Source organism: Acipenser ruthenus, chromosome 50 (assembly GCF_902713425.1).
Source record: "Acipenser ruthenus chromosome 50, fAciRut3.2 maternal haplotype, whole genome shotgun sequence".
NCBI classification, from domain to species: domain Eukaryota; kingdom Metazoa; phylum Chordata; class Actinopteri; order Acipenseriformes; family Acipenseridae; genus Acipenser; species Acipenser ruthenus.
In genome coordinates, this window is record NC_081238.1 from 1,300,902 (window position 1) to 1,326,605 (window position 25,704).

At 42.8% G+C, this 25,704-nt stretch overlaps 1 protein-coding gene across 1 annotated transcript; it reads right to left on the reverse strand.

Moving 5' to 3' along the window:
* Nucleotides 1–447: 447 nt before the first annotated feature.
* Nucleotides 448–24,300, reverse strand: LOC117967919 (very long-chain specific acyl-CoA dehydrogenase, mitochondrial-like). Its single transcript, XM_059015331.1, has 20 exons — nucleotides 24,005–24,300; nucleotides 23,153–23,222; nucleotides 20,899–20,973; nucleotides 20,574–20,646; nucleotides 19,428–19,492; nucleotides 18,247–18,381; nucleotides 17,927–18,071; nucleotides 17,499–17,628; nucleotides 16,156–16,281; nucleotides 14,534–14,732; nucleotides 11,734–11,838; nucleotides 10,864–10,950; nucleotides 9,242–9,304; nucleotides 7,635–7,736; nucleotides 6,908–7,005; nucleotides 6,043–6,115; nucleotides 4,893–4,965; nucleotides 4,388–4,460; nucleotides 3,363–3,438; nucleotides 448–2,563 (listed from the first exon to the last, which is right to left on the reverse strand). The coding sequence occupies exons 1-20, from the start codon at nucleotides 24,073–24,075 to the stop codon at nucleotides 2,426–2,428; spliced, it is 1,977 nt and encodes a 658-aa protein (XP_058871314.1). The 5' UTR covers nucleotides 24,076–24,300; the 3' UTR covers nucleotides 448–2,425.
* Nucleotides 24,301–25,704: the final 1,404 nt, after the last annotated feature.

Genomic DNA, 25,704 nt, shown 5'->3' on the forward strand with positions numbered 1-25,704 from the left:
TTCAAAGAACAGTTTTACAAGCTGGTGTTTTTTTTTTTTTTTACCAGTTTAAGTTTACCTACAAAGCACGCACAAAAATGAAATATTTACTCTATCACCATTAACAGGGATGGAAATAAGACTCAAGACATACAATAAGAGAAAAAAAAAAAAAAAGATTGAAAGAGTAGCATTAATAATTACATATTATAAAATTATTACCCAACATTTCAAAAATAGTTTGGAAGCATTTGTGTATAGACCAGAATTTAGAACTTATTTCCAGTAGTGGCTTCTAGAAGAGATGAAAATTTAGCTGGCATTCTAGTCCACAGAAAACAAAACTGATCACACGTATTAAAAGAGATCTTCAGATACATGTTAATGTGAAGTGTGACACACTTACAAACACCTTCATGTATATCCTTCACAGAAAACTACAAAACCAAGCAGATTATGAAACGGATATTTGTCCAGAAGAATTTATTTCGCATACAAATTAGACATTATCACATTACACTGAATAACACAAAGGTTAAGCTGTATTGTTTTACCTTGTCTACCAACCTTAAAATTACATTTCATACTCCTGTCAAACATGTAATACATTCTTAACAACATAGGTTCCAATATTCAAATATTATCCCTTGCACAAGAGAACAACATGCAGTGCAGGATTGATAATTATGTTGTCTGGAAAACAATTAGACAGATCATCATTCTTTTGCAGTGGTTTTCAAAGCTTCAAAGTGGTTTGCCGTTTCTCTTTTGTCAATTCTGTACAGTTGGTAAAAGTTTGCCCCTTTGCTGCAGATCACCCATCACTAAACACATTTCAAATCTTTGGAAACTGTGTCACCAAAATCTACGAGTTTAGAAGGTTTATTTTATTAACAGGAGGAGAACAGCTAACACCCTGACAAAACTATTCACAATTATCCCCGTTTACACTCGCATACAAGAGTGATAAGTCGTTAACCTGCTGTGAAACAATTTACTTACAATTTTGCTACTCATCTTTCATTAGAATTTCTCAATTTTGAAAATGAAAAAAGTAAATTCAAATGTGGCCTCATTGCTGTGACCCACTGACCAGGAGTGTTGAAAATCAGACCATCTCCACTCACCGAATTAAAAGGTTGTTATCTGGCGATTGAGCCCTGAAGGAGACAGCCCAGCCTGGAGAGCCTCCGACCAGTGGGGGGCGCTGTAGTGCAATGATGGTGTACTTCCATTCCCCAGATTCTCACATTGACTGGCGACGTCTATTTATCCTGCTACAGGCCATGCTTTCCTATCCTCTTACCCCTATAAACGTTTATCGTGGTAATTTAGCAGATTTCCTGCGCTTCCCCCATTTACCAGTTTTTTGGTTTTTGTTTGTCACTTGTTAAAATCTGTAAGTTTTTACAGGACGTTTCTGCTGATTCAGACTGGAATTTCCTCTATTGCATTCAAATTGCTGTTTTGCTACTTTCCTATGCTTTACCATACCTCTCTGTGCGTCACCATGCTTTCACTTGTTTTATTAGTTTGCTATGATTTTACTATGGGAAAGTTTTAGAAGGGCTAGTTTACCATGGTTTGTTTTTTAAATATGCTTTACCATGCCTTGCTATTCCTTACAATGCTTCCCCTGTGATTTATTACACTTTGCTATGCTTTTACTATGGGGCACTTTTATAAAGGACAACGCCCCCTACCCCTCTCCCCCCCCCAGTTTCCTATGCAAACCTCAGACAAGGTCAGATTCCCTGAAACACAATGGGAATTAGCTGGCAGAAATAAAAGCAGCCTGGAAAACAGCAAGAGTTTCACAAAGGCAGAAAAAGGTTTTAAACCTGTGGTTATCACACCTTTTAAAATAAGCAGCTAGGCACAAGTCAACTGGTAGCACAAACCGTACAGTTATAGCCACAGTATTATCCTCGCAGCAGATTAGTTTAGCAACTCGTATGTAATCTATTTACAGAACCAGAGGTCTGCTTTATAAAAGGGAACATGTTCAAATAGAGGCTAGCAAACACTGCAGGGTTAGATCTCTACAAACTGAAGAAGCCGATGCACATTTTCAAGGACGTGAAAACTGCTTTGAATTTAGCTTCCTAAAATGTTAATTCAGGTCCATATTTCTAATACAAAAGATGAACTGCTTTGGCTGTAGATCAGAAGCCTGAAGCATTTCAGGGAGTTTGAACAAGTGCATCGTTTCTTAAATCAAGCGCAGAGTTCTTAAAAATAAGTGTTCGTGGCAACATCACTGAAAAAAAGACACCGAATGCATTTATTTTCTGTGGGTGTTGAGTTCAGCCTGATGGAGAGCTATGTGAGTGAAGGGGATCTCTTTGCTCTAGAAGCCCAGGGGGTGAGTGGTGTGGGTGAAGGGGATCTCTTTGCTCTAGAAGCCCAAGGGGTGAGTGGTGTGGGTGAAGGGGATCTCTCTGCTCTAGAAGCCCAGGGGGTGGGGGGACACGACGCCCCCGTTCTCCACCACGGCAGTGGAGATGGCGCGCAGGTTCTTGAAGAGCCTCTTGGAGGAGCTCGACTGGAGAGCCTTCATGTCATTCATGATCCTGTCGTGAGCCTGAGGAGAGAGAAGAGCTGTCATCTACAGCAGGGGCAGCCCAGCATCATTCAGCAGCTTCCATTTGACTTCTCCAAGCTAAACTAGTTCATTATTTTGGCCACAGCTATTTGAAAAGGCTGGAAAATCTGTAGTTTTAAAGCTGAAGCAAGTACAGAACGCAACAAAACAAATGTGTGTATAAACATGGTTTTATGTTTGACCCCTATGTAGAGAAGCAGTTAACTTTAAAAGAATAACCAAGAGATTTTTTATATATATAAAAGCTGGCTCTTTGAGCTAAAATATATGATTTTTTATATATATATATATATATATATAAGCTGGCTCTTTGAGCTAAAATAAATAAATAAATAAATAAATAAATAAATAAATAAATAAATAAATAATATATATAAATATTATATATATATATATATATATATGGGCAGCAGTGTAGAGTAGTGGTTAGGGCTCTGGACTCTTGACCGGAGGGTCGTGGGTTCAATCCCAGGTGGGGGACACTGCTGCTGTACCCTTGAACAAGGTACTTTACCTAGATTGCTCCAGTAGAAACCCAGCTGTATAAATGGGTAGTTGTATGTAAAAAAATAATGTGATATCTTGTAACAACTGTAAGTCAACCTGGATAAGGGCGCCTGCTAAAAAATATAATAATAATAATAATAATAATAATAATAATAAATAAATTGACAAGCAAATCTATGAAAAGTTCCTGATGTGAGATAATGGCGCATCACCACAGGATCTTCTCGTTCTCTAGCTAGTTTATTCTATCCTTTACAATGGCCCTTCTTACCTCCAGACACCAGGTCTCACACAGAACCTTCTCATGCTGGGCGGAGGAGTGCCCTTGACTCAGAGACCTGGACGCTCTGCGGGGTGAGGAACACAGTTACCCATCGCTGTGAAAACACTCCACAGCGCTCAATTAGAAATAGTGAAAGAAACTTCAATTCAACGAGCAACGCTTCGACTGGAAGTATTTTACAGCGTCTTGAAGACGGAAAAGACTTTGCCGAAACGTCCGTCATTGAATTTATTCGGTTTCTTTTTAGTATTTCTGAAAAAACTAAAGTCAAAAAGTACTGCCGTCAAATATTCATAATGAGTTCTCAATACATAATCATAAACCAGCAGATACGGTAGACCAAGTTTAATCTCAAATCCCATTTACACCAGCGAAACAAGCACAGCAGTGTGCACATGTATTAGGAGCACCTCAAGATGCGTCATTGATATCCTTTATATACCTGCCTGCATGAAAACACATCCGGGTGTGAGAATTTCAATTTTCGGTCAGTAAATCAGTGATATAGAAACAACAGGCACTCGTGTGTGAAAACGTTAGACCGCTTTGTGCTTTAATTAGACATCTTAAACAACTTCTAAAAAAGTATTTTTTTGTGGCTGTGTGCTCATTTTCTCTTACTGTTTTAAATTAATTGCTTGTGTGGCTTATTAAAGTCATCAATTAAATCAGACAATCACTAATTTGCTTGACAATTCTCCAAGATTTCCAGTTTCAGCGGTCTGATGAACAAATCAAAAACTACAGAAGCAACGGGTTGTTCTAATATATTTGCACACTGCTGAACATCAGTAACATACACCGCTCACCTGTAAATTCAAAGTCAGAGCCATCAGTGTGATGTTGGCCGGCTATTACATAGATCAACAGAACAGAAATTGGAATAACTGTATAAGGTTGCAGACTGACGGAGGCAGACAGAGAGTCCCCTCCATTGATCCTCCACGGCTCCCAATTGCTTGTGCTGAATAATGTGCATGCCGTCCCCATTCAATATGCAGCGCTCAGCCTACCTGGACAGCACGACCACCATGGCGTAGAGATCGATCGCACTGTCGGACACTCTCTTCAGTACAAACTGCTCATCTGAGGAGAGACGAGGCAGGAGGATTGAATCAAGGAGCATGGGGTCAGACCGGGAAATAAATACAGCCTTCGTAAAAAAATCATAGTCACCGACATTTCGTTGAACTGGGGGTCATTTTTGCAACACTTGCCTTTTCAGATGGGTTTGGATCGAGAGCAATTTTCAACTGTACCAGAACTGCTCTGCTTCAACACCAGTTAGACCATTATAATGATCCAAATTAAACCCTAGCCCCAACGCTACACTGGAGACAGCGAACTGGGTTTACCCAGACCCACTTAATGGTTTATTTAAGAGTGGTTTTAAAATTTAAGAAATCAGCTCTGGGGGTTGCTGTGATGTGATGTCAGACTCACCCACAATGCATTGCCCCAGGCAGCTCTGGCATTGCTGTGATGTCATGACTCGCCCACAATGCATTGCAGACTCACCCACAATCTTCTTGCCGTGTTTCAGCAGCTGATCCTCAACGACGCCACCAAACTGTTCAATAGCTTTCACCAGCTGCAAAACAGAGAGGAGCCAGCGATCATGCATGCAGGCACACACACAGAGACACGTCAACCAAGGTAAAGATCCATGTTCTTCCTGCCATTAAAAACGCTCAATACTGCTTTATGTAGAAATACGTAATAAATTCACAGACAAACGTTTCGACTGGAGGACTAGACCGTGACACTGAGAAAGCCTTCTAGTTGTTTCTGATTGACGATATTCCCTCTTATTAGCGCTCACAATGTTACAACTGGCTCATCTTCAAAGCAGGGTGGGACGAGTGACATTTTCAACCTCCGATTATCAAGTAGAGATGTTCTGATAATCATGATCATCTTAAATCTGGTTATGAAACTCACAGGAGACTGTACTTTTTAGTCTCTCCCACACAGCTCTATTTAAAGAAATGCCGCACTACACAGTCCCCACTATAGAAGGGAAGGCAGACTATCAAATGTTTCCGATGCCTAGTTTAATTACATGGCACTAAGCAAGCCGTTATAGACAAAGCATTGTTCTCTTTAAATGACTGTCAGAAGCATCAATCATATTCCAGTACAAAAGCTAATTTATAAATCACTAATAGATTGTTCCAACTCTATTTTTAAAAGGAGGGCGAGCCCAGGTTTTCAAATCCATGTTCTTCCCTATTAGCACTAGCGATATCATCAACGCCCCCTTTAAATGAGGGCCAAGGCTTTGCAGCCAATTCCCTTTCAGAATTGGGCCCTGAATGATATTACACAGGCACACACTTTATAAGAGAGTTTAGCCGTGTTTAAATGCAGTTATTATTTGTTTATTTAGCAGACGTCTATCCAAGGTGACTTACAGAGACTAGGGTGTGTGAACTATGCATCAGCTGCAGAGTCACTTACAATTACGTCTCACTTGAAAGACGGAGCAGAAGGAGGTTCAGTGACTTGCTCAGGGTCACACAGTGAGTCAGCCAGGATTTGAACCGAGGACCTCCTGGTTACAAGCCCTTTTCTTGAACCACTGGACCACTCAGCCTCCTATGTTGCTTCATGTTTGGAGGAACAGAGCACGGTTCTGGCTTGATATTAGAGTTAGAGACGCACTCACCAGCTCCCCACTCTCTGCCAGTTCAGGATGCACAGTCCCATGCAGACTCAGCCCTGAGCTCAGACCAGCCTTCCTGCAAGCCGCAAACACACAGTGAGAAGGGGCACAGTTTCAATAACACTGATGAAGGCACTAGAGCCCAAACGCTTGTCTGCTTGACTTGAACTTAATCTCAAAGACCTCAAGACGTTACTTTGTGATTTGGAAGTTTATCGGGTGTTTTTATCTTGCTGAAGAATCATGTGTTCTGTATTTCCTCCAGAACTGCAAAGCCACAAAGCTGTTACCTTACAATGTCACAGTTCAAGAACCACAGCAAGGCACAAACACAGGCGATTCTAAAAATGAAATGAATCTAAATCTTTCCTTCCTCCCCACCCACTCATCAACAGATGTCAAGCTCTCAAAAACAGGTCATAGTCTCAATGCAGAATTGACATGTCAGCAGATTTTAAATTTACATAACATTTATACGGGTGAAAACTGTAATAGACATTTTCTTTATATTTTAAAATTTCAGTGTTGGTAAAGAACATGTTCCGTAAATTTTGAATGACCTGGAAATCAAAAGTAAACCAAAAAATAATCATCATCATCATCTCAGGAGTAAAATAAACTCAGGTCACCTAGTTAATCACTCTCCTGTACAGTAGAGTGGATGTTACTCATTTCTGCCTTGGTTTCCTTTCTGAAGAGTCACTTACAATACTGCTATATGATTGAATACAGAGAGGCGCACAATACTCAGATCAAACTTTTAGAAAAAAAAAATCAATGCCAGCATCTGGAATAATATATATGAAGTGGGGACAGCTGATCTAATTTTTTAAAACCTGTTTTTTTCTGTACATTTAACAGCCCCTACCTCTTGGCCCGCTTGGAGATCTCTCCAGCCAGGAAGCCTGCATTTCCGATGGGGTTCTTCAGAGCGTGCTGCAGCCCCTTCAGCTGCTTCCCTGCGTTCTGGAATCAAAGGAACCAGCGATGAAGAACACAAGCAGCTCACAGCATCGATAAGCTGGCTTTCCCAGTCAAAAACAATTTTTATTTATTTATTTATTTTTAATTTAGTCGTCGCCAATTATTTTAACCTGATTTTCACCCCAATTTAGCATGCCCAATTATTATCTGTATCCCCGGCTCACCACTCACAACCCCCGCGCCGACTCGGGAAACGGAGGCTGGAACACGCGTCCTCCGAAACGTGCTCCTGCCAAGCCGTCATTTTTCGCACTGCAGATCCACAGCAATGCCACCAGACCTATAGTGCCGGAGGACAACACAGATCTGGCGGCTCCGCTGCAGAGCCACAGGCGCCCTATCGGCCACAGGGGTCGCTGATGCGCGGTGAGCCGTGGATTCCCCTGCCGACCTAAGCCCTCCCTACCCGGGCAGCGCTCAGCCAATTGTGCGCCGCCCCCTAGGAACTCCCGGTCACGGTCAGCTGTGACATAGCCTGGATTCGAACCTGCGATCTCCAGGCTATAGGTCACATCCTGCGCGGAGCGCCTTTACTGGATGCGCCACTCGGGAGCCCCCTCAAAAACAATTTTAAAGAAATGGAGACCACCCGGCTAGAAGAGAGGAGGTACCTGGAATCCATTGAGAGCGACAAAGAGTCTCAAGATGTCGTTGGTTCCTTCGAAGATGCGGAAGATCCTGAGGTCTCTCATCACTCTCTCCACGCCAGCGTCCTGCGAGAGGAGAGATGAAGGGAGGGGAGCGGTCGATACAATTTAAAAGCGTTCCAGTTTTGTAATACAGCGGTGTTACTAAACAGTACGTTGACAAACAGAGCAACAGTCACTATCAAATACAGGATTTATGAAAAAAAATCAGAAGTGGTGACTAGTCGACCATCAAACTGGTAGTAGAGTTAGAGTAGCGTGCAAATTTATCATTACACCAAGATTAGTCATTTATATCCTTTATATACCTACCTGCATTGTGAGAATTTCAATTTCCAGTCAGTAATCAGTGATATAGAAACAGGCACTCGTGTGTGACAATGTGAGACCGCTTTGTGCTTTAATTAGACATCTAAACAACTTCTAAAAAGTCTCGTTCATTTTACCACTTGTGGCTCTGTGTTCCTTTTCTCTGTGTGGCCTATTAAAGTCAATGATTAAATTAGACAATTGCTAAATTTGCCTGCCAATTCTCCATGATGTTCAGTTCCAGCGGTTTGATATCATACGCACAACAAATCAAAACAGAAGCAATGGGGGGTTCTAATACATTTGGACACTGCTGTATAAAATTCACAGTTCAAACAGAATCAGATTTAGCTGTAGCTGTTCAAGAAGCACAGGGGGACCCTCAGTGTTCTCTTTGCAGGAGCTGTGCTGCCCCCGCAGTTCCATTTCCTGCAGGCAGGGAGCGGTAATGACTGATCATTGTTCCATTGCCCAGCCTGGAGTGTCTCAATAGCCCACACACCTCCTTACAGCTGTGCACTTCTGCAGCACTGATGCTGGGACTGCTAACAACATGATTGCTACTTCATTCAAGAAAACACGCGATCGTGCTGAAATCATAAACATCAAAACAAAACTAAATCACTTCAAGGACTTGTGTTTTTAAGTTTGCTGTGGATTTTGTTTCTTTAGGACTTGTAAACAGGTTTGTAAGCCAGTTGTCCCTCTTAAAATAAAGCGCGACACAAATGCATTGGCTTCTAGAAATCATCCCCAAAAGTGATGGTAGCTAAAAATACTTCCATGCAATGCAAACCGATTCACTATACAATAATTCCATGCATTTCCCATGCAATGCAAACCTATTCACTATATAGAGGTCTAGTATTTTTTTTTTTTTTTTAGGAAACATAAAATTACGATTTTTAAATAAAGCTGGCGCTGCACTGTTAAAGAAATCTGTGGCAGACAGAAAGATGCTTTGACCCTGAAGACACTACTGAGGTGACCTAGGAAGTGCAGGTGTTATAGATTTCCTGAAAACCAGGCAAGCAAACTGAGAACTTCTTTTAACCTAGAGTAGCAGCAGAAGTGTTAAAATGAAACACCCGTTTGCTATGACGTGAGCAGGATTAAGAGGACAGGTATTTAAGACACTGTATAATGAACCGCAGTGCATGGCAAGTAAGATTTTTAATATCGTGCTTTCTGTATTAATATCGCTGCCTCCCTCCGCGTGGTCCTGCACTGATCCACACAGCCAGTTGCTGTCAAAGCCTCACCTTCATGAACCCCATTCCTCCCATGATCTGAATACACTCGTCTGTCACTGTCCAGGCTGCCTCCTGCAGGGAAACACAATCAAACAGGGTCAGAGACAGGACCCAGCTGTCTCTGTATCTTAAGAAAGTTTACAAACGAGAGGAGGCCATTCGGCCCATCTTGCTCGTTTGGTTGTTAGTAGCTTATTGATCCCAGAATCTCATCAAGCAGCTTCTTGAAGGATCCCAGGGTGTCAGCTTCAACAACATTACTGGGAAGTTGGTTCCAGACCCTCACAATTCTCTGTGTAAAAAAATGCCTCCTATTTTCTGTTCTGAATGCCCCTTTATCTAATCTCCATTTGTGGCCCCTGGTCCTTGTTTCTTTTTTCAGGTCAAAAAAGTCCCCTGGGTCGACATTGTGTATACCTTTTAGGATTTTCAATGTTTGAATCAGATCACCACGTAGTCTTCTTTGTTCAAGACTGAATAGATTCAATTCTTAAGGCATGTCTGCATACGACATGCCTTTTAAACCCGGGATAATTCTGGTTGCTCTTCTTTGCACTCTTTCTAGAGCAGCAATATCCTTTTTGTAACAAGGTGACCAGAACTGAACACAATATTCTAGGTGAGGTCTTACTAATGCATTGTGAAGTTTTAACATTACTTCCCTTGATTTAAATTCAACACTTCTCACAATATATCCGATTTCACTCAATCAGATTGATCATTGATGCAATCAAACCAGGGGAATTATCTAGCGCTGTAAAACGGGCTGAAAAAAATATCCAGGTTTTATCAGGGGATAGGACTGATCAAATCAACCTTTATTTTTTTTCTAGTTTCACCTCAATAACACTGATGAAGGCACTAGAGCCCAAATGCTTGTCTGTTCGACTCAAAAGCCTCAAAATTAAAGAGAGAATGGATTGAAAAGAGAACTTGCTGCTGGGAAACACAGTGAAGACGAGAATCGAAACTGATCTGCTGGGAAATAGCTGGTCAAAACAGAGCCTGGTTTGTGTGAGCGACGTCTTTTGAACCTGATGAAAGAGCGCATTTGATCAGGGTTCAGTGCTATGGATGTGGTTATTTATCAATATTAGCATCATGACATCTCTGTCTTGTGGTAAGCAGTTCCCGAAAATACACTGCTTCTTATTTTTGACCTAATTAATGCTGTGACTTTTTCTCATCTTTGGTTTTCAATCAGTAAGCGTTTTCAGTTGAAGACAGTGTGGGCAGGACTTTCCCTTGTATTTAAGTATAACAGCCCAGGAAAAAGCAGATTTAAAAGTTTTACCCAATAAAGCCTGCTTTTAATGGGGTTAATAAAATTAGGGTTAAATATATATTCTTCATGAATGTTTATGTAGCTAGTATATAAAAGGATGTATTATTAACTGATCTGGATCCTTTTCGTAAATTGTTATTGAAACGAGAAAGCTAGTGCCTTCATCAGTGTTATTGAGGTGAAACTAGGAGAGACCGATTGGAATGGCGGTTCTTGTGACCCCCCTGCCCTGCACTCTCCACCCCATGGCTCTGTGGTTGAGTGAAGGGGGCGTGTCGTTGCGGTAAGGGGGCGTGTCATCGTGGGAAGGGGGCGTGTCATCGCGGGAAGGGGGCGTGTTACTCACAGAAGCAAAGATCTTGCTGATCGCTGCCTCAATCTGGAACTCTGAAGCACCCATGTCCATGTTGGCACTGATCATGTAGGCCATTGACTAGAGAGAGAGAGAGAGAGAGAGAGAGAGAGGGAGGGAGGAGAGGGGGAGAGAGACACAGACAGAGAGGGAGGAGAGAGGAAAAGGGAGAGGGAGGAGAGAGAGACAGACAGACAGACAGAGAGGGAGGAGAGAGACAGAGAGGGAGGAGAGAGAGACAGACAGACAGACAGAGAGAGGGAGGAGAGAGACAGACAGAGAGAGAGAGAGACAGAGAGGGAGGAGAGAGGAAAAGGGAGAGGGAGGAGAGAGACAGAGAGAGAGGAGAGAGACAGACAGACAGAGAGAGAGGGAGGAGAGAGACAGACAGAGAGAGAGAGAGAGAGAGACAGAGAGAGAGAGAGAGAGAGAGAGAGAGAGAGAGAGAGAGAGAGAGAGAGAGAGAGAGAGAGAGAGAGAGAGAGAGAGAGAGAGAGAGAGAAAGGGGGAGAGAGATGTATTGGTTATTGGCTGGATGACTTTTACAAATCAAAGTTTACATTATTTTTCATTTTACTTTAGATTATGGGGTATGTGTTAAGAAATAATTTTGAAAAAATTCTAGTACCCCATTTGCTAAACAATAAACTGAGCTGTAAAGAACTGCAAAATTAGCATCAACAAATCATGACCATGTTATCCTGACCTCTAAAACCTGTGCAATGAACGGGAGGCGATTTTACAGTATTGATAATTTGTATCCGCTAATCAATAACTGAAACATCATTATCCAGCCCTAGCTGTGGAATACAGGAGAGATGAAACATCCCCGGGGTTTTGAAAGCAGCCCAGCCCGCTCCCTACCTCCGTGACGTACTGCATCATTGCCATGCGAGCCACCTTCTCCTGAATGACTCCGAAATTGTGGATCTTGTTGCCGAACTGAGTCCTGTTGGCTGCATGATCCACCTGAAACAGAAACGTTTTTTTTTCACATTTCAAAACGTAGTGTCTCTTGAATGACACCAAGCTCCGTTTCACTTGTTACCTAAAGCTAACTTTTAAAACTAGGTTAAGAGAGGATACACAGTGAGCATTCAGAGTCCAGGAGTTACTCAACGAATCAGGGTGAAATCAACACAGCGCTCTGTGAACATTCATGGAGTGTTTTGAGTAACAAATACAATGTATGTTTAAAGCTGTTTTTAGCAGCCGATATCAGAGAACGGCTTTCCTTTGATCAAGCGGACAGTATTAAAAGTAAATTCTCATTTTGTAATACACAACATTTCATATTTTACTATTTTTGTTTGCTTTTGCCAATTTGCTTAAAAAATTCTTTACAGCTCTGGCCAAATGTTTTGCACCCCCCTATAGAATGAACTAATTTTGCTTCATAAAGTCGAATGAAACCTGCTGGATAATGTTAAACTGCTTTGTAGTTTTCCCATATACTTAATTTAAAATGTGACATTTCCAAATCTAACATGAAATACTACTGTACTACTATTATGGTTTCCGGTAGACACTTTTGCGAGATCATTTTGTAGTTTCTTTGAATAAAATATCTAAATTATGTTCATATAGTTTATTTTTATGTATTAATGTCTCAATCCTAAAATTCTAGTGGATGCTATACACCTACACTATTGCTAGCAATACAAAAGGAAATTTGATCCAAAGCGGTAGATGGCCCAGGTTCTTACTCCTATGAAGACTGATCGAGCTGTTGCAAATATCTACTGCTGGCAACTGAAGTCGGTATTGAAATCACCTTGACACAAACTAAAAAACAGCACGAGTAACTGAAGAAAAAGAAAGAAAGAAAGGAAGAAAAGAGTGTGGAGTAGTGGGGCTCTGGACTCTTGACTGGAGGGTCGTGGGTTCAATCCCAGGTGGGGGACACTGCTGCTGTTCCCTTGAGCAAGGTACTTTACCTAGATCGCTCCAGTAAAAACCCAACTGTATAAATGGGGAATTGTATGTAAAAATAATGTGATATCTTGTAGCAATTGTAAGTCGCCCTGGATAAGGGCGTCTGCTAAGAAATAAATAAAAAGAAAGGAGAAAGAACGAACAAACAAAAACATTCAAAGCTAAAATACTCTGAAGTGTCAGGTTTAAGTAACACGGGGTATATTTGCTAGGCAGCCCCACTTCTGCAATTTTGCTAATTGTTCCTACTTTGAATCCTTTTTTAATGAGCCATCTTTAAACCACTTCTGTATGTTTGACATTACAGGATGAGATAAAGACGGTGCTGATCTTAAAAAAAATGAATGCAAACTTGGGAAAATGACTTAAGAAAATGTGCAATACTAATTAAGATTCAACACAAGACAAGTTCTGCAAATGCACCCACTATGGGAGATCCATTACAGGTGAAACAACTCCCAGATGAAATATTTGTTTGTCACTTGAAGACTAAATTTTACTTCCACTTTTAAAAAAAACTGTCAAAAGTCACAGTGCATTTCAAACACCCTCAGTAAGTGCATGATCCGAGACCACAGGATATCAACACACAGCATACAAACACACAGACACACGCTGACACAGCGGTATTCTGATACAAACAATGGGCTGCACCCTCTTACGAAAGACCCTTGTTTATGTTGCCTTTATATCTGAAAACAGAACCCACAGGGGCGTCCAATTTAAAAGGCGGTTTGGAGGTTCTTCTAAAAATATGAGCGTTTCTTTAAAACATCCTGTCACGTGGGCGTTAGTTCTGCGTGGTTTGGAGCGAGCGGCTGAGCGTGGCTCTGTACAAAGCATAGCTGGGAAACTCCCCTCCTCGCTCTGAGCGCGTGCGACCACAGGAACGAGCCACGGCTTCCCAGAACACGAGGCGTCGACAGCTCAGTGCGAAACGAAAGCAGCAGCCAGCAGACCCGGGGTCGACCATCGTGGTAAACGCGTAGTTTGTAATGGCTATTGCAACGTTATTCTAGTTTAGCATTGGTACACCTTCTAATTGGATCGTCAGTCAATTACAGTTGAATTCCACACCTTTCCAAGCTGAATCGTTCACAGTTCCACGCTGTGTTTTTTATATTGAGCTTCTCGTATTTTCAAATCACTTTCAGTGACCCCCTCTGTTTAAAAAACAAAACAAAAACACGTTTTCTAGTATGTTTGTACCTGTGATCACTGCTGGGTAGAATAAACAGAGTCTACATGTTCATGTGTGTAAGTGTTTATCTTTTTTAGTGTCATTGTGATTATACAATTACTGCAGCATGATTGTAAATGTAATTTCAGCAAACCATTCTGTTTTAATTATAACTCTAATTGTCCCCAGGTCTGGCAGCCAGCAGTCTGGGGGCATTGGTTTTGTACCAGGAGGTAGAAGAGGGTGTTAGCTTTTGTGTTTTGACATGTGGGAGAAACTGAATTAAATTGTTTGGAAATGATCACAGGGACACTGCACAGGGTTTGCGTATTATCAAAATGATCTTTGTGTCAAAAAAGCTTTGTTTTAATGTTTAAGTAATAGGAAACAACCGTGCATCGGTAAATTATTCAAAAGGTGTGTTGTTTTGTAACGATTATAATGGTGCGAATTGATCGTAAAGCTTAGTAAGCCTGCACGGTTGAGGTTTCACGGCTGCAGGGTTGAGATCCTGACTGTGGGCTCACTGCCCCTCCCCCAGAGTCTCACCGCCTTGCTGATGACGCCCTTCATGGTGCCGGACAGCGCCGCTGCCATGCCGAAGCGCCCGTTGTTCAGGATGTTCATGGCGACCTTGAAGCCACCGCCCACCTCTCCCAGCACGTTCTCCAGCGGCACGCGCACCGCGTCGAAGTGCACCTCTGCCGTGTTCGAAGCCTTGATACCCATCTTCTTCTCAGGGGGGCCGCTGGGGTGGGAAGAGAAAGAGAGAGAGGCCCTTTCAATGCTGAAACGCTGGTCTGCTTAACTCAAGTTTCTTCTAGTTTCAATAACCCTGATGAAGGCACTAGAGCCCAAAACACTGGTCTGCTTGACTCAGTCTCTTCTAGTTTCAATAACCCTAATGAAGGCACTAGAGCCCAAACGCTGGTCTGCTTGACTCAGTTAAGTTTTAATAACACTGATGAAGGCACTAGAGCCCAAACGCTGGTCTGCTTGACTCAAGTCTCTTCTAGTTTCAGTAACACTGATGAAGGCACTAGAGCCCAAAACGCTGGTCTGCTTGACTCAAAAGATGCGCCTGCTTTTAAAAATCCCTATATTCTGATCCGATATGGGCCAGCGTGCCTTTATAAATCATTGCCTTCGAAACATAAAAGCAGCCTCTTCACAAAACCTTTTTAAAATTGCTCAGATATTTATTTTAAAACAGACCAGGGCTGCAAATCCTGTAAATATTAACTACGACCAGGATAATGGGCAGGTAAATTGGAAAAGTTTCACTTTATGCTTTTATTTCGTATTCCTGTTTGGAGGATTGTTTTAACTGCTTGTGCCCTGTTTGAATGATTGGTCTCTTTTTGCGATTGATTTTATGATGTGATCTCTTGCCAGGACCTTCTTGTAAATGAAACTTAGATCTAGAGCTATCAGTGTGATGAAACATCGATGACTATGATGTACAGAATAAGAAATCAGCAATGAAAGGGTTAATCACAATTTGATAACTGGTTCTCGGAGTACAAGCAGCAATGCAAGACGGACGGATGTAAAGATAGACAGACAGACATCCCCCTGTATCTGCTTAATAAGGTGAATATCAAGTTGTATGGCAACTGGATAAGCACTTCTCCAGATATATGGGGGGGAAAAAGGGGACAGGACAAAAATGCACTTCAATTATTTCATGTAGCCAGTGCTTTGGATATTGAAGAGGACGGCTCTCTATTATTTCATGTAGCCAGTGCTTTGGATATTGAAGAGGACGGCTCTCTATTATTTCCTGTAGGCAGTGCTTTGGATATTGAAGAGGACGGCTCTCTATTATTTCATGTAGGCAGTGCTTTGGATATTGAAGAGGACGGCTCTCTATTATTTCATGTAGCCAGTGCTTTGGATATTGAAGAGGACGGCTCTCTATTATTTCATGTAGCCAGTGCTTTGGATATTGAAGAGGACGGCTCTCTATTATTTCATGTAGCCAGTGCTTTGGATATTGAAGAGGACGGCTCTTTCTATATGTGTGGTTGGAAGAAACCGTGCCGTGTCTGAGCTGAAACATAACAAGACAAGTCCGGTTTCATGGCTATAGTTACATCAGTATAACTGCATGGTTGAGGGTGTGGGCTGTGCCTGTTTCTACCCCCACCCCGAGTTGTAGAATGACTCACTGGGTGACCCCTCCGAAGCCCCGCTCCACGATGAATGCTGTGATCTTGTCCTTCACCTCTCCCGTGGTCTTGTCTTTGATGGGGGTTTTTGCGAACACAGTGAAGATCTCAGCCAGGCCTCCATTACTGCAGAGAGAGAGAGAGAGAGAGAGAGAGAGAGCAATGAGGCAGTGAAGACTGCAGAGTCCACTCCCCTGTATTTTCTTCTGTTGTTAAAACGTTTGATATGTTAATGACAACTGTGGATTCTTCAAAAGAAACCACTTTAGTCAATTGCAGCTTTTCCTATGTGAAAGGGAATCTTAATTTGAAATCCTGTGCATGACAAACATATGTTAAGCTATACGGAAGAGCGCAGGATTAAATTAAAACAACATCTGGAGCCCTTTACTCTTTAGTTCCTCTTGCAGCTGTTTATTTTACTGCTGCACTATCAGTTGGCAAAACAAAGAATTACAGGCACAATGCTGTCCTGAATCGCTAGGCAGTTTCAGACAGCAACAGCTTGAACCGCCTCTTACAATGTACTGTTGGATTGATTTTACAAAGGCAGTTCAAATCTAATTTTGGATTAATAAACTGCCCTTTAAATAAAACACCGAAACAATTAAATGTTGTGCCTTTTATATTAGTTAATTTAACAACAGTTTAAATGTCAATATTCCCCCCACCCCAAGTGCAAGGCCCTAGAATTTATCAGGGGTTATTAAAAAAAACACAAAAGGGGGAAATCTGTGTGCGAGGAAAAAAAAAAAAAGGTTTTCCACGTAAATATCGCAGAGAAGCTTCTGTTCTTTGTGAACGCAAACCTGGTGAAGTGACCCTGCATCAGGGCTCAAGTTCAGCATGTTAAAATACCGACCTATAGCTTTTGTAAAACCCAGGAATTTATCAGTTAAATCTGTAAAGAGAGACTACAGGGCCTTACCTTACTGTTGTATTTCTTACATCCACTGGGGGCAGACTGACTTTAGACATTATTATTATTATTTATTTCTTAGCAGACACCCTTATCCAGGACGACTTACAATTGTTACAAGATATCACATTATTTTTTACATACGATTACCCATTTATACAGTTGGGTTTTTACTGGAGCAATCTAGGTAAAGTACCTTGCTCAAGGGTACAGCAGCAGTGTCCCCCCACCTGGGATTGAACCCACGACCCTCCAGTCAAAGGTCCAGAGCCCTAACCACTACTCCACACTGCCGCCCATGATTCTGAGAGCTCTATCAAACCCACAGAGGTGCTGCAAACTTGTGAAAAGTCATCAGGATGTGATGAGAAACAGAAATCGCTAGTGATTGGTTAAGCCAGCCCTTGAAATGCTGAGCCGGTACCTGATCCAGATCTTGCCCCCGCTCAGAGTGAAGTACTGCCCACAGTCGCTCTGCACGGCCACGGTCTTGATAGAGGCTGCATCCGAGCCGCTGGAGGGCTCCGTGAGACAGAACGCAGCGATCGTCTCTCCTGAGACACACACAACAGGGAAGGGGTTAAACTGGAACACAATGGAAACGAAGTGGACTCAGAGGGTAGGAGACACTTCACACAGAGAGGGGGGAGAATACGGAATGGGCTTCCTAGTCATATGCTGAATCACTGGGATCCTTTAAGACCCGATTTGATCAATCAGCTACTAGGAACCGAACCTTTGTGTGCTTAGACTTACAGAACTGGTTACTCCTTCAAGTACCCTCTGCCCATACCGGCACCCGACAATGTATCTGTATGGCTGGGTTTGCTCTAGTGTCTCAGTGCTGCCCACCTGTGGCGAGTTTGGGGAGGTACTTCTCTTTCTGCTGCTTGTTTCCGAAGAGCAGGATGCCCTTGAAGCCAATGGACTGGTGAGCCCCCAGCGTGATGCCCACGCCCAAGTCGTGCATGCCCACAATCTCCACCAGCCGGGCGTACTGAGAGGGAGAGAGGCGGGAGAGAGTCACGCAGCTGCAGTAGTGCAGAAAACAGAGTCAGTAGTGTCTGTTTAGAGATGGTACCACTGGTTACAACAACCCAGACTCCCTGGAGCGTCATGCTTTCAGCTCCGTGCACTTGGAGGATTGGCTTCATCCCCACAGTGTGATGTACCTGTGTGTTGGTGAGGCCCAGACCCCCCAGGTGAGAGGGGACCTGCAGTCCGAAAGCCCCCATCTCCTTCAGCCCCTCCATGGTGCCGTCCTCCACCTTCTCCAGTTCGTCGTTCTTCATCGGGTCATTCACTGTCTGCAGGACAAGCACACGGCATGAGGCAAGAGAATCGGAGGCTTGGGGGTCCAGTGGTTAAAGAAAAGGGCTTGATACCAGGAGGATCAAATCCTGGCTCACTGTGTGACCCTGAGCAAGTCACTTAACCTCCTTGTGCTCCGTCCTTCGGATGAGACATTGTCAAGGTCCTATTGGAAGTGACTCTGCAGCAGCAGTTGTTGATGTATAGTTCACCCCCCCTAGTCTCTGTATAGTTCACCCCCCCTAGTCTCTGTATAGTTCACCCCCCCTAGTCTCTGTACAGTTCACCCCCCAAAGTCTCTGTACAGTTCACCCCCCCTAGTCTCTGTACAGTTCACCCCCCCTAGTCTCTGTACAGTTCACCCCCCCTAGTCTCTGTACAGTTCACCCCCCCTAGTCTCTGTACAGTTCACCCCCCCTAGTCTCTGTACAGTTCACCCCCCCTAGTCTCTGTACAGTTCACCCCCCCTAGTCTCTGTACAGTTCACCCCCCCTAGTCTCTGTACAGTTCACCCCCCCTAGTCTCTGTACAGTTCACCCCCCCTAGTCTCTGTATAGTTCACCCCCCCTAGTCTCTGCATAGTTCACCCCCCCTAGTCTCTGTATAGTTCACCCCCCCTAGTCTCTGTACAGTTCACCCCCCCTAGTCTCTGTACAGTTCACCCCCCCTAGTCTCTGTACAGTTCACCCCCCCTAGTCTCTGTACAGTTCACCCCCCCTAGTCTCTGTACAGTTCACCCCCCCTAGTCTCTGTACAGTTCACCCCCCCTAGTCTCTGTACAGTTCACCCCCCCTAGTCTCTGTATAGTTCACCCCCCCTAGTCTCTGCATAGTTCACCCTCCCTAGTCTCTGCATAGTTCACCCCCCCTAGTCTCTGTATAGTTCACCCCCCCTAGTCTCTGTATAGTTCACCCCTTAGTCTGCTGAAAGACTAATTCATAATTCAACACTGCAAAGGACGCCTGCCTTTTCACACTGTCTATCAACCAACAACAATGAACACGCCACTGCAGGGAACACTGTTTGAACTGAATTATCTCACCTCGAAAAATTTGGCTACCGGCCCCACCAGCTCGCTGAGGAACTGAGTCTGCTCTTCGTTCATTACTGAAACAAAAACACATCGCACAGCATTAACCCAAACCGGCTCTGCGTTTCACAAGGCACTACAAAGAGAAACAGCGCTCAATATGCATATAACCCTCAATGCACATCAACACTGGAGGCGAGCAAGTTAGGATTAAGAATCGCTCTATAAACATGTAAAAAACAACACACAAGTCACAATGGTAGAGGTTTGTATATTAAGTGTACAATGAAATTCTAGATTCGGGTTTAACGTGGTAGCATTGTACTAGGGGTAGAACGACTCCTGACTTTGAAGTCAGAGCTGAAGTAAAAATAGTCGAACATAAATATTTGTAAATGTCCTGTTTTCTAACACTGTTTGTGTACTGTATTTTAAAACAGATTCTTTTAAAAAAAAAACTATTGTATTCCTTTGAATTTAAGACACTTTAACCAATTATTTCTTTTCAAATATCCTGCGTCTTGAATTCGAGTATAGTGATGCGTATGTTAAAATATAAACGCCAACAAAAGACGCGACTACCCAAGTACACAAGACGAACACAAACGTCACTGCCCAATCTCAACTCATCCATGACATGCAGGCATCTTTTGTCAAAGAAGCGGGAATCATTGTCTGGGAGACGTCAAGTCCTCCAGCTTCCAGGATGAGGACTAGGAGAGATTCACTGTTCTTACAGACATGGTCATTTACCAATATGCCCAACAGACGAATCTGTAGCATTTCACTGCAAAACAAATAGTACTCCTGTACACGTGGCTCTTCTATGCGTTATTGAGGTTGTATCTTGGTAAATGCATCTTTATTTGAAGTTTTCTTTCCTCAAATTGAGAGTGGGACATTTGGACTGCGTCTTAAATGGGAAGGAATACGGTATATTCATGTTGTAACTAGGAGGTCCCCGGTTCAAGTCACTTAACCTCCTTGTGCTCCGTCTTTCGGCTGAGATGAAATTGTAAGTGACTCTGCAGCTGATGCATAGTTCACACACCCTAGTCTCTGTAAGTCGCCTTGGATAAAGGCGTCTGCTAAATAAACAAATAATAATAATAATAATAATGTTCTAAGATGTCATTTCAATGGGAGGCAGACACTGACCGGAGGGGAATGGAAAGACCTGAGCTGTGCTGATCTGTCCCTTGAACATGTTCACTGCAAACGACTTGGACTCCTGAAGAAGCACAAAAACACCCAATCAGCACCAACGCAAGACAAACACATTTTCATATAGCGTCCGTCATGCCACGGCATCCCACAGCGCTGTGCAACATTTTCAGCTCCAGTGGTCTGATTTCATACGCACTCCAAATCAGAACTCCAGAAGCAATGGGGGGGTTCTGATAGATGTGCACACGGCTGTAACTTCATGGGGTAGTTAACTCCTGAAATAGGTTTGTTTTAATCTGCACAGCAGCTCGCTCACCAGGTCAGAGGTCTTCTTGTCGGTGCTGGTTTTGGCTGCAGTCTCCGAGCCGGTGGCGTGCTTGTCCAAAACTGCCTGGAATTGGACAGAAAGAGCAGATTAGTGCCGGAGCAGAAAACACACGCCAGCTTGCTCTGCAGACACGTTGGGGGTGTGGGGGTAGGTCTACAGCTCTGGCCAAAGGTTTTGCATCACCCTATAGAATTAACACATTTTGCATCACAGTCGAATGAAACCTGCTGAATAATGTTACGTTAACATACTGAATTACACACCGCTGTGTAGTTTTTCCATATACTTAACAGACTACATAACATGAAACGCTGTATTACTATGGCTTCCGGTTGACTTTTGCGATATTCTGTAGTTTCTTTGATTACATGATGTTAAATAAAAGATCTAAATGATGTTCATATATTTTTTTAATTATGTCACAAAACTTATGATGCAAAACTTTTGGCCAGAGCTGTAGGTGTAGGATAAGTGCGAGTTTCAAACTGTGTAGAATCTCTCAGGTGTGATGAGAGGGTGCACAGACTATCTTTTGGCTAGTGCATTCTTCAATGTACCGATTCAAAACGGTATGCTGGGGGGATTTTTATATTAGGGTGACCTGAATAAGCCTCACCCTATCCTGCAGATTTCCTAGGAGCAGCTGTTCCTGCAGTGTCTCTGGAGAGCAGTGTGTTCAACAGGGAATAAAACAAATATTTTCTTGGAAAGGCCCACCCAGCAGGTATGGTTTCATTCCTCTCTGAAACACCGGTTCAGACAGGCAGCTTGATAAACACCATGCCAGGAACACAGCGGCTGTGAGCTTGGAGCTTGTACACGCCAGGGTGCCCTTGCTCGCCCTCTCCCTGCACACTGAAGGGCGCAGAGACCCTGAATGCACTACCCACCCTCTCACACACACACACACACACACACACACATCACGAGCGATGAGCGCCCTTTAGCCTACATTCTACGGAGGTCATGTGACTCAGCTGTGTAAGCACAGTGACCTCTCCCCTAGATTAGATGCAGCAGAAACAGTCTAAGCAAGGGTGCACTGCTAAAGCAGTGATCTCTTTTACAGAAGGGCTAAACAGGCTTAAATTTCTATTTTCTTATTTCTTTACCAGTACTGCTCCCCCTTTAAAAGGAGCGCTAACCAATGCCTTCATATCCAAATCTTATGAGCACAAGCAATTTGATTTAAAATCTAATCTGTTCTTTGCTTTCATATTTAAAATTTAGTCCGAGCCTTATAAAGAAACCGAAGTCAGCTACATGTTTCAGCAAGCGCCTTCTTCAGTGTAAACAGCGACAGGACGCAGCAGAAACGTCCGACTGACTGCTGGACTTGCTTTCTTACGAGTTTCACCTGGACTGTTTTAGAAGCGTCTTTCGTTCAGGGTATTTTGAAAACATACAGAATGAAAGGCTGCTGCTGCTGCTGTTGATTCCTGGCTCCTAATCATTGTTCTCTATGATCACAGAATCACTGTGCTCTAAACCCATCAAATGCCATTGCCCTCATTTCAGGATATGCTACTTGAAATGTCTAACTACAGCGTTATGATAACTTACTCCAATTATGTTAACCGCAGAAATTAAGTCATGTAATGAATCAAAACCACTTGTGTTCTGATTTTTTTCAAAGCAGTTAGTTTGGCGCTTAATGGGTTAAAAACTCCCACGTCAAATGAACAGTTCATCGTAGAAAAGTCTGAATGGACGCTTATACAGCTGTGGACAAATTTTGCCTCGCCCTCTAGAATTAACAAATCTTGCTTCATAAAGTCGAATGAAAGCTGCTGAATAATGTTACGTTAACTTATTGAATTGTACACCACTTTGCAGTTTTCCATATATCTACCATGAAATACTACTGTACTACTATTATGGCTTCTGGGAAACTTTTGCAATATCATTTTGTAGTTTGATTACATAAGTTAAACAAAATATCTAAATGATGTTCATATTATATCCTGTTTATCATTTAATAAAACACTGATTAGCAGTCGGATGAAGAGGAGAAAACCAACAGTGCGACAATGCCTTCTTTCAAGAGCTGAAAACATTTTCTTTGATATCAAATCAAAGCTGCCTTTGCTGCTAGGAAATCAACTCCAAACTCTACAGCATCGCCTTGGTTACCGCTCCTCTGAAGTGTAATTACTGCTGTGTGCTGGTTCCTATCACTCCGTGTGTTAATAAATGATCTGGCCTGGATGGAGGCTGCCCTGCGCAGGCCTCTGGTTCATACCTCTGCAGCCTGGCTGGCGTAGGGACGCCCATTGTAGGTGAAGAGACTGGACTCTGCTGGACGGGCTGACCTAAACACACAGACAACAGGAAGGGGTTAAAACTATCTCCTAGTGCCTTCACCAGCGTCATTGAGGAGACTGCTGGAGGCATTAATTAAAGCATGTATTTGTGCACCCACTAACACTTTCCTGTTGGTGCACTGTATTTAAAAACTGCATGGAATTTCGTTTGTTCTGAAATGTCGTTTATCTATTAATGGAATGCAACTGGCCGCTACACAGTTCAAGCTAATTTTCAAAATCATGTCGCAAATGTATTTGGTCGCATTTCTTTGCCTGCGTTGCTATACTTAGAATTTAAGATAATTCACTAAAGGAGGCCATTCGGCCTGTCAGTGCTCGTCCGGTTCCTAAAAGCGAATTTATCTCAGGACTTTAAGACGGGTCTTAAAAGGATCCCACTGATTCAGTAACCACTAAAACGGTTGAAAATTCCCAAACAGCGCTGCCAGCACGTATTTATATTCCATACTCATTGGTAGCAGTTCAAAAATAAACTCAATTACAAAGACGGTATGCGTGAATACATTTAGTTTAAACACATGAAAATAAACGTTTGCAGAACGTGTGTCAAGTTTATTTTACTCACTACCGTAAGGAGAGTCAATTAACTTTGGTATAGTTTCAATACAGTATATATATATAATTGCAACGCTTACCAAACAACTTAACGGTATGTAAACTGTTTCACGTTTCGCAAAAGTTAAACAACGTACGTGATTGTTGCTGTTAGTGTGTAGGAAATGCTATTGTGGCTACAGTATAATCTTATATGATTAATTAATACTCACCCGCTGGCAGAAGGGGCTAGCCGGAGAGCTGTGCTAAAAACTGGAGAAAAACCGACTTTCCTTAGCAACATGGCGAGCCAAGTTATTTTATTGTTCAGACGCACCGAGAGTTCAATGTATAAAACAAGACAGGGAGATGTATAGTCGTAGGTTTGTGGAGTTTTTTATTTTTTTAAATAGCTGCTGTCTCTACAGTCTGATATCCGTGTCTGCCTCTCCCGGCCAGTGTTTGTTTATTTATTTATATATTCCGGACCGGTTACAGTTTACGTCACTCGCCCTGGACTGGCTCACCAAGGGCACCGGATATAGGACAAGTACCACTCCACGTGATCCTAACGGAACTCCCGTTGCACCACGGGAGTTGTAGTTTTTATTTTTCTTTGAAACTTCCAGAGTCATAAAACCATTGCAGTCCCGGGGTCTTTTTATCACACGTTGCGGGACACACACACACACACACACACAAGCCCTGTGAAAGTCAACACAGGAGGCTGTGTGGTCCAGTGGTTTGTAACCTTGTAATCCAGAAGTCCCCCGTTCACATCCGGGCTCAGCCACGGACTCATTGCGTCACTTAACCTTTTTATGCTCCGAGACGTAGTTGTAAGTGACTCTGCAGCTGATGCATAGTTCACACACCCTAGTCCAGTGGTCTCCAATCCTGGTCCTGGAGATCCCCTATCCAGCAGGTTTTATAAGTGCCTTTACATCATCACTCGCTAAAGATCTGGAACACATGTTAATCTGGACTAATTAAACCAGTAATTGGTCCAATTAAGTAACAGAGATTGGTTGAAATGAAAACCAGCAGCCCCAGTAGCTCTCCAAGACCAGGGTAAGCGACCCCTGCTCTAGTCTCTGCAAGTCGCCTTGGATAAAGGCGTCTGCTAAATAAACACATTAACAGTGGAGGCAGTAGGCAGGTCAAATTTCCCATATGTCTGGTAAACTGCTTATCCAATCATCATGTAACTTGGTATTAAGATTATTTATCAGACACTCTTGAGTATCAGATTCTGGAGTATGAGGGGTGTCTGCCTGTCTATGTCACACTTATAATTTTTCTAGATCTGGATAAATAAATGACACAATATGCCAAGAAGGACGTGAAATGCAATATTAAACATTCCTACTGGCCTTAAAGGGGAAGTCTCATTCAAACTGTCTTCACCTCCCCTGAATTCTGATCCCTTGGTTAAATATACCCAGTCTCTCGCTCTCTCCAGTCCCCAGTGAGGCCCAGTGAGCTGGTGTAAGAGCCCTGTGCTTCTCCTTCCCAGAATCCTACTGGATAACGACATCGCAGTCAAATCTAAGTATGTGCAGAACACAACCAGTACCCCATACCACTGAGCTCATTATAGAAGGATGCGAGCCTCTCGGACCTCAGTTCCAGAGCCCCTGCAGAGGTTAAAACAGTGACTTGCTCCTGTCGGGTATAACAGCCCATTGGAAAGCATGGGATCCACACCCAGCCTCAGTGAAATGGATCTCATCTGCTGCTAATGGAAACAAGCGGGGTGGATTTCAAATCGGTTTCAAGTCAGTCCTGGTTGCAGACCGAAACTAAAATGTGTTTCCCCCCCAAAAATAAATATATTAAAAATAGTGCAAATTATAAATTATATTTAATCCATTTTAAATACTAAGAAACAAAACTCAAAAAAGGACAATCAATCATTGACAAAGTATTTTTC

Bases quoted from the DNA above. Each gene is read 5' to 3' on its own strand.
- LOC117967919 (XM_059015331.1), bottom strand. From the start codon at position 24,075: ATGTTGCTAAGGAAAGTCGGTTTTTCTCCAGTTTTTAGCACAGCTCTC. The intron at 23,223-24,004 runs GTGAGTATTAAT...CTGTGTGTTTAG, and splicing joins CTAGCCCCTTCTGCCAGCGG to GTCAGCCCGTCCAGCAGAGT. The intron at 20,974-23,152 runs GTATGAACCAGA...GTCCAATTCCAG, and splicing joins ACGCCAGCCAGGCTGCAGAG to GCAGTTTTGGACAAGCACGC.